Consider the following 12,123-nt stretch of genomic DNA (forward strand, 5'->3'; position numbering starts at 1 on the left):
AAACATACTTTTTTCTGAAACAAATTCACTCCTTTTTCAAGGAACAAGTTTTGAAATTTTTAGGTAAGATCAGAAATGAACACAAGGCAGAAAAATCTTTTTAGATAAGTACAGCTACCTCCATTGGTTGATAACTAAAGTCCATCCTAGCAATGTTCAGTATATTCAACTCCCAAGACCTCAGTTTATTTTGGACTTAGTATTAAGAGTCCTTATGACCTAAGAGTCATTTTATACAGGGAGAACCAGTTCCATCTTAAGAATCTTTCCTTAATTTAGAAATTTGTAAACAAAATGGTTGATTTCATTTCCAACTTAATGGGTATGATTTTGAAAGCAGCCTCACCAACAATTTTCACAATGCCTACCGATACAGATGAGTTTTTATACCACAAGTGTTCGCATAGTCCCTGTAGATATGAAACGCTTCTGCAGCACATATTTTTGGTCAGAGCATGCCTTCCTTGGGTGCATCCTGCTTTTCATGCCTCAGTGTATATATTTACATAAAAACATAGATGTGTTTTATAGTCATACATATGTAGACACGTACCAGTCAAAAAAACAGCTAGAGGAAGTCACTTTAATAGTACCCTCTGGCTTTTTGGAAGCTTGGCGTAAATCTCTTCTGCAGGGGAAAAAAAATTCATTTTTCTGGGAAGGTAAATGTTTATTAAATGCAAAAGCTGATATTCGTTACCTAGGAAAAACGTCTTGCTGCATGTGGAATTTCTCGATAAAAAGCCTTCAAGTCCCAGGTTTCTCCAGATAAGCCCCTATCGGTGAACTGATGCGTGAATACACTGAAATTGAATTACTGTACAACAGCAATTACTTTCCACAGTACAGCTATAATGGGAATCAGTTCCGCGATGAATAGCAGGTAGCTATAGGAAGGGGAAAAAACCTTAATATATAATCTAGTCTCTTTTAGCTTTTCCCAAGAAGCACAGATGTTTATTTTTAAGCAAAACACTCTTTTTCAAGGGCTCAATTTATCATTTTATCAATATAAATCAAAAATAAGTGAAACAGGATTAAGTTTATTTGCAGGTATGAGCTTCAGAGTGCTTTTTAAATTTATGAAATATCTTACCCAAAGTTTGGAAACAACAGACTAGACTCTTCACTTAGTAAGTTTACCTGCAACTTGCTTGCTATGTCTTTTCATAGTCCCCAATGAAGTTTCTTTGTTTAGCCACTTCTAATTAATTGTTTGGGGGAGAAAATAAATTTGAACAGCAAATAAAATACTTAATGTTTTGCCTAATATGCTACCAAAATAGATACCATCCTAGAATCCTTTCTGTCTCTTTGAAAAGTGTTTAAGTTTGTGGAGGTCTGCACTCGGTACAGCCCAGCAGAGAAAGCTGTGTGGATCAGTGCCTGGCCCAAACCCAGGAACACCAGGGAAGCCAGAAGGATGTTACAGTTCTGGCGCAGATTAGTGTGATAACCCCGAAGTTGCTCCACACAATCAAAGGCAAAAAACCATGCTGGGGAATTCACCCTTAGAAAACCATTCTGCAGAACACTAGTATAAATTCATAAATTCTCTAAGAAATCATTGTTTGTCATTTCCTTGGTTTACCTACTTTTTTCAGGGTGTGCTGCTAATCTGGGTTATATGGACCATAAGGCAATCAGAGGATCATTACTTCCCACTGGCTGTGTTGGAATCTGTCCTAAAAGTCTATCTCTATAATCAGAGATGCCCGCAGTTACCCAGATCTACTTCCTACAGATTCTCCTCCAACTGCACGGTTAGCTGTGCCTGCTTGGAATTCCCTGGAGCCTCAGATGATCCTTCCATCTGTGTGATGGTTTGTGCTGCTTCTACTGAAGGCTCAGATTTTAAAGACAAAGGAAAGGCAGTGGCAGCCTGTCCCTGTCACCACTGCCATGGAATGCACATCCTTTGCTTTCTCCCTTCCCTCAATCAGGGAAAAGAGTTTGTCACCATCAGCAGAAAAAAGGGAAGCTGTGTCAAATTTGCCTCCTATCAATATTTCCAATGAGCTCTGACTTGTAACACAGCCGAGCACTTCCAGGTGTCACTTAGACATGGCCCAACGGGAGTGCACAGCTGGCAGAGAACATATCACTTCCTCCATGTACAGCATATGAAATATCTCCCTTGAAATGTTAATGAACTGAAAACAAATTGATTCCATTTCCTGTCCATTCATAGGGACTTAATACTTGATAAATTGCTCAGCAACATTAATCGAGGGCTTGGTAGCATGAATATGTTTGAACGAAGAAGTTGGGAGATGATGCTTTGGTTGCTATCTTTATACACAAAAGCAAAGAGCAGCACTGCTGCATCAAACCTGATGTGGTTTAATGTTAAAACAACCTACATCAAGTCTCCGAGTGGAATTGAAAAAAATTATTTAAGCCAGTGGCATTAAAAAGAGCTAGAAAATATTAGTTAAGAAATGCCACCATAATGATGGTGCCATTATGTTAATGGCAATTACTGAAGCTAAGGTTATTTGTAATTTGCTAGCCTGAAAAATAAAAGTTACATATAGTCCATTATCCATCAGATGACAGAGGTTATGTAATGGGCAGGCCACTCTGGCTTTCACATTTACTTCAGACATCTGATGGGGAGAAAAATAGGATTTTCTGTGATAGGATAATTGCATAGTGGAGAGTAATTCAAATAGGGGATGAGTATGATAAAAATCACTCTGATTCAACTAATCACTGGGAAAAGTGATGGGGGGAAATGATGAAATCAAGCCCGAAGAGACAGAGAAAAAGATCAACACTGTTTAACAGCCAAGAGGTGACAGGCATGTTAAAGGACTGCGTTACCCTAATACTCTTTTTTTCTCCCCCTAGCACTAACTGCACCTCCCTCTACCAAACTAAAGGTGTTACTTACAGTTTTCTAAATTGCTACTGCCAGTCTCATAAATATTTTATATACATCAATGGAAATTTTAATAATCAGCATTTTTTGTGAACTAGCTTTTTCCTCTGTGTTCTTGAGTCCTCCCAGCCATCCACTATCAATAAGCACTTGGTGCTAAGTCAGTTATTGGCAGGAAGGCACTAGGGGAGGCACCAGGGCCTCTAACCTGACTCGGATTGCTGGGGACGGGGATGAGGATGGGGGCTCGGAAAGGGGAGGTTGCTAGGCATAGTGCATGACATGGATGGAGCAAATTCTAAGATCCAGTGTTTTCCTGGGACATTTGAGAAGGGGGTCACTGCTCATTGTGTGGCATGGACTGGAAAGGCAGGGCCTGGTGCACAGTGGAGCATTCTAGTGCAACGTGGCAAGCGATGACTCCACCGCAAACGCACCGGCAAATTGGAATTTGAGGTCTTTGCACTTCAAAATATCACAAATCCCATGGGCAATAGCAACCTTTCCTATTGGAGAAGTGAGGTGTAATTGTAGTATGAAAAACAGTCACACCCACTGCTCCCCTGGCCTTAATATAAGCCAACATCCAGGAGGCCTGTCAGTGGCCACCTCATCTCACTCCAAATGCCACACGGTCTGTGACTGTTGCCAATGGAGACGCACAGTCCACACAGGGAACAGGCTGATCTCAATGATGAAACTGTCTCCAGACAAAACCCTGACTTGATATACAAGCCCTCTTTCCTTTTTAAAGATTGGGAGCAGGAGAGAACCACATATTGCTGGACCAGCTACCCTAAATTTTATGGCATCAAGTGTGCTTACAAAGGGCCTTGTGCTCTATTTTAAAATACATAAAATATGTAATTCTGAGAATCTTGGGTAGCTTTACTCTGGGAACATTTCAATTCAAATAGAGCAAAAAAAATTTTTTCCATCTCCAAGGAACCACATCAACCATATCAGTCTTTTTTATTTTCGCCTCACTAATTTAAAGCAAAAAGGTTTCAAACTTAGGTTCCCTCTTGTCATCATCCAGGGACTTCCTGAGGCTTCAAGACTCTCTCACTATTACATATTCACAAACTGGGAGGTCCTGTAACCAGCATTAAGAGCAAACATTTACTGAACCTTTACTGTTTGCCAGGCCTGTGCTAAACACTTGACACAGATACACACAGAGACACTATAATCCTACAGCCTGGGTGCCAATGGAACTCCACTGAGCCTGCCCAAGTAACCAGGGCCAAGCCTGTTTGCTCATCTCTAAACCAAAGATAGTAACATGTCTCATTCCCAGGGCTGATGCAAGAATGAAATGAGGTGGCATGTGCAAAGTACTTGGCACAGGACCTGGTGCCTAGTGAATTCAATAAACATAGCTAAGGATTAGTAAGTCATCCTAACGTCCTAACGTCTCCAGGGAGCTGAGTGAGGAGAAGAGGTCCAATGGGCTTATTCAGCTTTTCTCACCAGCCTCACACCTTGGGGCAGAACTGAGATTCGGAACAGTTCTCTCTATTCCAGAGCCCATGTCTCACCCACCACGTGGGCCCCTGCCTCTGAGTGCCCAGGTCCAGGGTCTGCTGCTGATTAGAACTCTGCATGACGGTAGCATGATTCACAAGCCCCCATGAATTCCAGACAGCAGGCCTCCTTTTTTGTCAATTTCAGAGACAGAACCTAAGTATATTCATGTCCCTTTCTACTACAAAATTCTGTGATTCACGAAGAAATCCAATTTGGGATAATAATGGCATTTCCTTCTCTCAATTGACAATGTTGTTACTAGTATTTAAAACAAAACAAAACATTTGTATTCATTTTTTGAGGATTCAGGAAAATGTGCATTCACACACCACTCCTGCTGAAGGACTGCGGATTGGCATGACCTTATTTGGACAGAAATATTTTCATATGCATAAAGAGACTTAAAGATGGGTTCAGAGCCTCAGAACTGTCTCTGTGTTTGGGAATTCATCTTAAGGAAATCAGCATACACTGAAGGATGCGATGCTGAGGACATGGAAGTGATGAAGGAAGTGGACTCTGGGGTCCCTGTGCCTGAGGTCCATTCCCCACTCCCCAGGTAACCTCACGGAAGTGACTTAACTTCTGCTCTGAGTCTCCTCTTTTGTAAAATGAGGATAATAATAGTAACTTCCATCACAGGGCCGTTATCAGGATAAGGCCTATATATACTTCATGTATATGAAGTCCTTAGAGAAGCACCCAACACGTAGTGGGTGCTGTCTACTGATCTGCTGTTAACATACAAGAAGATTTACTTCAGCATTATTTATATCAAAGCTTACAAACAACTTAAATATCCAGATACAGAGGAATGTCAAATCAATTATGACACACGCACCCATAGACTGGAATGTTATGTAGCCATTTAAGAAAATCTCCAAACACAGTGACACAAGAAAATGCTCACACTATAATGGGATAAAGAAGTGAAAACAGCTGGATACAACAAAAGCAAACAGGCAATACTACTGCTAATTTGATAAAAGAAAAACACATACAAGGACATGCACAGAAGTGTAAAGAAAAAAGACTAGAAGGAAGAAAACAAGCGTTGGTTTCCTGCTGGGTGGTGGAACTTTTGATTTTTTTTCTCTGTTGGATACTTTTCAGTATATTGTAAAACTTCCAACAAAGGTGGTGTTCATTTTATAAACAGAAAATAGTAATTGTGTGGGGTTTTTCTTAAATTTTTATCTCAGGGTTCTCTGACTGTTAGATTCAAATGCCTACCATGCTGCCCTGTCTGTGAAGAATACCACTTGCTTCAAGGGAGTGATATAGAGACACACCAGAGGCCACGATGCAGCTCCCAGGAATGGCTGTCAGTGCAGTATTTCTGTGGCAGATAAGAGCACTTTTTTTCTTTTAAGGCACTTCAGAGTTTCCACCAAGAAGTTTCATATTATTTAAATTAATAATCACAGTAACAGCAGAAGTTACTATTCACTGAGCACTGCTCACGTGCCAGGTTCTGTGCTAAATGGCTCAAAACCACAACTGTGTTTGATCTTCACACTCCCTGTGAGAGTTTTCCCCACTTTAAAGATGAGGAAATCGAGGCTCATGAAGGCTGTTTTACAGAAGGTTGAAGTTTAGTAAGTGACAAAGGCAGATACTAAACCCAGGTTCAAGCTCATGCTATTACCTAAACTACAGCCCCTCCTTCCCTAAATCAAAACAGTAGAAAAATGTTTTAGAAACAAGAAAATGTGTGGGATTATAAGGTCTAAAGCAGAAATATCTTGTGGAAATTTGGTTTGGCCAATTAAGGATGAGAAAAACTAAAATAGGAAATGGACTTTTATAATAAAGTCATTCTGGAAATAATAAAACTGAAAGGTAAGTAAACTATACTTTAGAAATAAAGAACTCTTCAGATTGCAATTCTTTCCCATAATCCTGTGCCAATATGGTATTAACACAGGATATTGCAACATTCACATGTCCTAAATCAAGAATTCAGATGCCCTGTTTTGTCAGCAACAAGGAATAAAGTTGGAGGCCATCTTGGAAATCCAAAACGATGCACATGTGCACTGCAGTTCCGTTCTTCCTGCTACTATAAAATTTCACGAGTAATGGCCTATATGGGTAAAGAATCTAAACAAGAGTTGTGGATATATGTATATGTATAACTTATTCACTCTGCTGTACACCTGAAACTAAAACAACATTATAAATCAACTATACTCCAAAAAAAAATTTTTTTTTAAATTTTCAGGGAGCTCTTGCCAGTCCAGATAAACATTATAATTACAGTAATATTCCAATAGAGGTAAAAAGAACTTCCAACTTCATCTAGACTCATTTACCCCATAGAAATTTTCAATTCCATATTTTGGCAAACATTGCTTAAATTTTTTTACAATTGCTTAGTTCAACCACAACGTACCCTTGAATGTACTTTGGCAATTAATGAATGCATTACACAGCCAGAGGCCATCCTCTGTGGATGTGCAATTAGGGACACCTCCACTGAAGGTATACAATCATAAGACGAAAACTGGCACCTAAATCCTACGTGAAGAAAGGGTAATTGTGCCCCTAGTAACTGATTATCCTAGTTAACCAGACTTAAGAAAGTGTGTACATCATGGCTGAGTCAACTTTGATCTCTGAGAGTTGGGTTCATCAATGCCAGTTGCCTGCAGCTGCCTTTGTGTCTTCGGGCAGTACAGAGCAGAAACCAGAGGCACTTACCCGCACTGCTTCAGACTTCTTGTGAAACATCTCTTCCATGTTCTTTGCCAGCTTTTTCACCAGTTGGAGACCATCAATTTCTTCTATGGTAACGTCTTTCTCATACTCTTTGTATTTCTGGAAGGAGGGAGGACAACATTAACATGGCACACGATACCATAAAACATCATGCCTACAATGTCAGAGCACATTTACCTAAAAGGAATAAGTAAAAATAAAGTTATAATATGGCTGTCTCTGCTGGATTTGGGGAGATTGGACTGTATTTCAAAATTATTAAACCAACTAGAGAGAAATGTGAAAACTGGCTCTGGTTCTCTTGAAGCTTAGCTAGCACCCAGGAAAAAAATAAACCCTAAAGCAATTAAAGCACAGCATCTGGGCTTCCGTGGTGGCGCAGTGGTTGAGAGTCCGCCTGCCGATGCAGGGGACATGGGTTCGTGCACCCAGTCTGGGAAGATCCCACATGCCGCGGAGCGGCTGGGCCCGTGAGCCACGGCCGCTGAGCCTGCGCATCCGGAGCCTGTGGTCTGCATCAGGAGAGGCCACAACAGTGAGAGGCCCGCGTACCGCAAAAAAAAAAAAAAAAAAAAAAAAAGCACAGCATCTTATAGACATTTTATAATGTTAAAGTCCTTGCTGTCAATTTTAGTAATTCAATTCAATTCATTTCAATTACTGAGGACTTCCTATATATCCTCAAGGAACTCACAAAAAGAAGCATGTACACTAAGTACAAACAACATTAAAACAGCAACATTTCTTATATAAAAATAACCATTATATAAGATTTCATAATTTGTTAGTCTCCATAAGTGATTAATCTGACCCACAGTACACTCCAATTCTCAAAGACAACTTTTCATTTAAAACCTATCACATACCCTGGTAATTTATCTGTCTAAATCGGCAGTTCTCAAAGTGGCCCAAGAACCTCTGCAGGGTCCCTGAGACCCTTTCAAGGGTCCATGAAGTCCTCCTTTTTTCCAACAGCTTATATATATGAAGGCATGTCTTCTTACTTGATTTTAACAAGTCACAACAGATTGACCACAAAAAAAGGTATGAGAATCTACCTGTCTTCTCTTAAATCAACCCTTGAAAAGATTTGCAAAAAAGAAAAAAAAGCCACTCCTCTAATTTGTTTTTTAAAATATAGTTATTTTTAATAAAATATGTTATGTACAATGTTAACATGCAATGAGTTTTTATGTTTTGAATTTGTTAATTTTTAAATTAATGAATTCTTGGTTTTAATTTCAAATGTGGCAAATATTTATACATACAACTCACATAAGATCTTGGGAGTCCTCAATATTGTGTAAGTGTATGAAGGAATCCTAAAGCCAAAACGCTTGATATAACTAAACATTTAATTTTGTTCCTACTGGAAAGAAATATTGCTTATTAATTTAAAAAAGTTCCAAATGGAGCTCAAAATACTTTTAATGTTAAGAGGAATCCTTTACATTTATGTAGCTATGAAAAAGTCTGGAGAACTAAAAATATTGGGGGCCTTATATTTACCCTCATTTGGAGGGAAAACCTGAATCGGTTACTAACACCTTACCCCAAGCTCCTACTTGGGAAAAGCATAAGGCTCCACATGTTATCTGGGCTCTAGAGGCCTTGAGAGCAATTTCTGGAATGGAAGATATAACAACTTTTTAATGGCAGTTGTTTTTAATATAACAACTTTTTAAATTTTTAACATATAAATTTATATTTTCTCCCCATTTCCTCTACTTCTCCTTCAAATATATAAACTGGGAGGAGGCTCAGTCTTTCCTTGCCCCAAGGAAGGGAATGTGTGAGTCTGTGTGTGCGCGCACACGCATGTGTGTGTGACATAAAACGATTCCCTTCTTAGCTTAGATTTCCAAGTCCTTTGAGGCAATAACACTGGGTGTCCTAAAAGGACAAGATTAGAGTTTAAGGACAGAGGGAGTGACTCTAAGGAAACAAATGTAGAGAGAGGATTCTTTCAACCCCTAAGACTAAAATGAAATCCCTAGAGCCCGGAGGCATCTGGCCACAGAGAGCTCCCAGTGCCCATTGGGCACTGGCAGAGCAGGACAGGAGGTCAGAAAAGCAGGAAGAGACCCTTGGACTGGGCACTGGGGCCTCAAACCTGGATGTCAGGTGCAGGGCTTGAAGTTTCTCAGAATTAAAGTGATCCTGAAGAAATTTTTAAAAGTGCTATCCTGGAGCACCTGAGTCTGGACCAAAACAGACATCTGTTACATGGTTTAAAAGATGCTCAGAGAGGCTCTGCATGGTCCTATAATTGACCATGAGGCGGTTTTTTTGTTTTTTTGTTTTTTGTTTTTGCGGTATGCGGGCCTCTCACTGTTGTGGCCTCTCCCGCTGCGGAGCACAGGCTCCGGACGCGCAGGCTCAGCGGCCGTGGCTCACGGGCCCAGCCGCTCCGCGGCATGTGGGATCTTCCCGGACCGGGGCACGAACCCGCTTCCCCTGCACTGGCAGGTGGACTCTCAACCACTGTGGCACCAGGGAAGCCCTGCACCATGAGTTTTAAGTGACATGCTTCTTCTCCCTGCTCCCTGAAAATGTCCATAAAAATCTTATGTGTTTATGTTGAGAGTCTTTTTCTTCTTCTAGCCTTCCCCTCCTCTTTGACAAGGTTGTCCTGGTTCCTCAAGGTGAGGAGGCTGCACCCTCCCTCCAAGCTCCCAGAGCATTCTGTGCTCATATCTCCTGGCATCACAGCTTGCATGGTCCAGGAGCTGAGGTCCTCATGGTCACCCGCCAGCCCACAGCAGACACTCATAGAACTTCTCTGGATGAAGCTTGTTGCAGAACAACTGCAATGCTACAGTACAAGGAAGATGCAAGTAAGGATGCAGCTGCACTGTCTGATGGTCCCGTAAGCGCGACCTCCCCACTCCTTGGGAGGTTGATGGGCTTGGCACAGGATGTGGGACTCCAGCCAGCCCAAGCCTGGCTCAGGCTAACAGTGTCCTCTGGTGTATGAATAAAACTTCAATAACAGTCACTGGAAACTTTCCCTAAGTTCAAATGCAAGCCAATGATCTCTTTGGAGCCAAAAATTCTGGGGGTTCTCTGCTGCCTGCCAGATGTGCTCCAAAAGCCAAGAACCAAGGCCAGCTTATACGCAAGGTTGATTCACTACCAAAAATACAAAGTTCAAGAAGTAAGTAAAACAAAACAAAGCTAATGTTAGTCTAATATTTACAGTCAGTGAAATAAATCTCTGTCTTAAGTAATTCTGAAACTAAAGGTGATCTAGAGGCTTAAGATAAAGAAAAAGAAAATGTATGTCACAATTAGCCTTTACCTAAATCTTTTGATCTTTATATTGGTCCTCATTATTCTGGTCATATCTATTATTTACATGTTTTTTTCTCCCAGTAGACTTCTAGAAGGGAATCAATTTATTCAACTCTGACTATCCACTGACTTCTCAATGAGACCTTCCCGCATCCTCTTTTCTTCCGAGTCTGCTCTGTGAAAAGGAGCCGCCGATTTTATGGAGGGCTGTGCGTCTCCCAGGCCTCCTTGTGCCTGGTGACCTAGCTAAGTAAGCTCAACACGAAGCTCTGTGCCAAGCCAAGGATTCTAGATCTGGGACAAACTCAGCAGTTCACTGGTTCTATTCCTGTTCCAGCCTCAGCCCTCTCCCTTTAGGACATGTGACAATGGGTCCTCTTTGCCAATGAGCCAAGCCTCATACTACTTTCTCACCACCCTGGGGAAGTTATCCCATAAGAAAAAAACACTCTGCTTTTCAAGATGTGTTAATGGCTGTTGGAATTGGGTCAGAACGACGTAATGTCTTACTCTTACCAGGAAACATTACTCTTTGCTAGAATCAAAGGATTTTGAAGAACAGAGAGAGTAACCAAGTTATAGTCATTAATCAATTGCAAACCCTTAGCGGCTTAGAATGGTGATATACACCAAAAGCATCAAAAACGTACCTACTGTAGGAAACCAAGCAATATGACCTCTAGCAACTGGATAGAGTAAGCTACGACGGTACAACAAGTTCTACACAGCCATCCCAAACTGTGCAAAAGAATGTAGGAAACTAGCATACAGAATGTTGCAATAGGTTACAGACAGTAATGGGTGATTAGTAATTTGTTTTAAATTACTAATCTGCCTACACGTACACACACACACACACACACACACAAACATACACACAAACACACTGTGAGGACGGATGCCAAATGCTCACAGCTGGCTGTGCTACTGCAAATGATTTTTCTTCTTTCTGCTTACCTGTATTTTCTAATTTTTATAATGAACATACTTTTTTTTGGAAATTAGAAAATATAAGAGGTGTAGTTATATGTAGAATAGAATATGGGCACTTAATAACAAAGTTCTGTTGGGGAAATGTGGCCCAATTAGAATCTGTGTAGTTAAGCAGGATGTCTTCATTAGCAGAGCCTAAGGAAGTCAGCAAAATTAGTCCTCCGTGTGTCAAAGGCCCAGCACGGCGCCAGAAGCTTTTCACATATTAATTTGTTGAATCCTCACAGCTACCCCGGGGGGCACGTGTCATCCCCATGTTGCAGATAGAGAACTGAGGCACAGAGAGGTTTAGTCAGTTGTTTAAAGTCAAATGGTTAGAGAGTGAGTTTTAAACCTAGCGAGGTCTGACTTTGAATTGCTTGGTCTTTTGCACTTAGGGGGTAGGGAGTGAAGGACTGATAGTCTAAATATTTGTGAACTTGTTTCAGAGGGCCCATTTCACTGCCATCACAAGGCCTATTTCATTGATCTTGTAGCCAACAGTGGCTTGGACTCACCAAGAGCGAGTCAAATACCTAAAACAAGAGACATTGTCAGTTAACAAGGGCGGTTAACATCGTCAGTTAACAAGGGCAGCTGCTTACGAGGCTGCTCCAAGTGAGCAAAAGCCATGCGGCAGGGCACAATGGATGTCACAGGTGGGGACGCTATCCCTCCACTGGGCCTCTGAGGGTGCAAGCTTGGAGCCTGACCCCAGAGGA

The 12,123-nt window shown here is 41.1% G+C and overlaps 1 protein-coding gene across 5 annotated transcripts in view; it reads right to left on the reverse strand.

Annotated features, from left to right (window-relative positions):
• The window catches only part of CACNA2D3 (calcium voltage-gated channel auxiliary subunit alpha2delta 3), a 784,865-nt gene that overhangs the window by 620,763 nt on the left and 151,979 nt on the right, over positions 1-12,123 (reverse strand). For all 5 annotated transcript variants that reach the window (XM_060307837.1, XM_060307836.1, XM_060307834.1 and 2 more), the window contains exon 3: positions 7,118-7,234. In XM_060307837.1, coding sequence (XP_060163820.1) covers positions 7,118-7,234 — 117 coding nt within the window. The remainder of the gene's footprint in view (positions 1-7,117; positions 7,235-12,123) is intronic.

Source organism: Globicephala melas, chromosome 11, assembly GCF_963455315.2.
Source record: "Globicephala melas chromosome 11, mGloMel1.2, whole genome shotgun sequence".
Taxonomy (NCBI): domain Eukaryota; kingdom Metazoa; phylum Chordata; class Mammalia; order Artiodactyla; family Delphinidae; genus Globicephala; species Globicephala melas.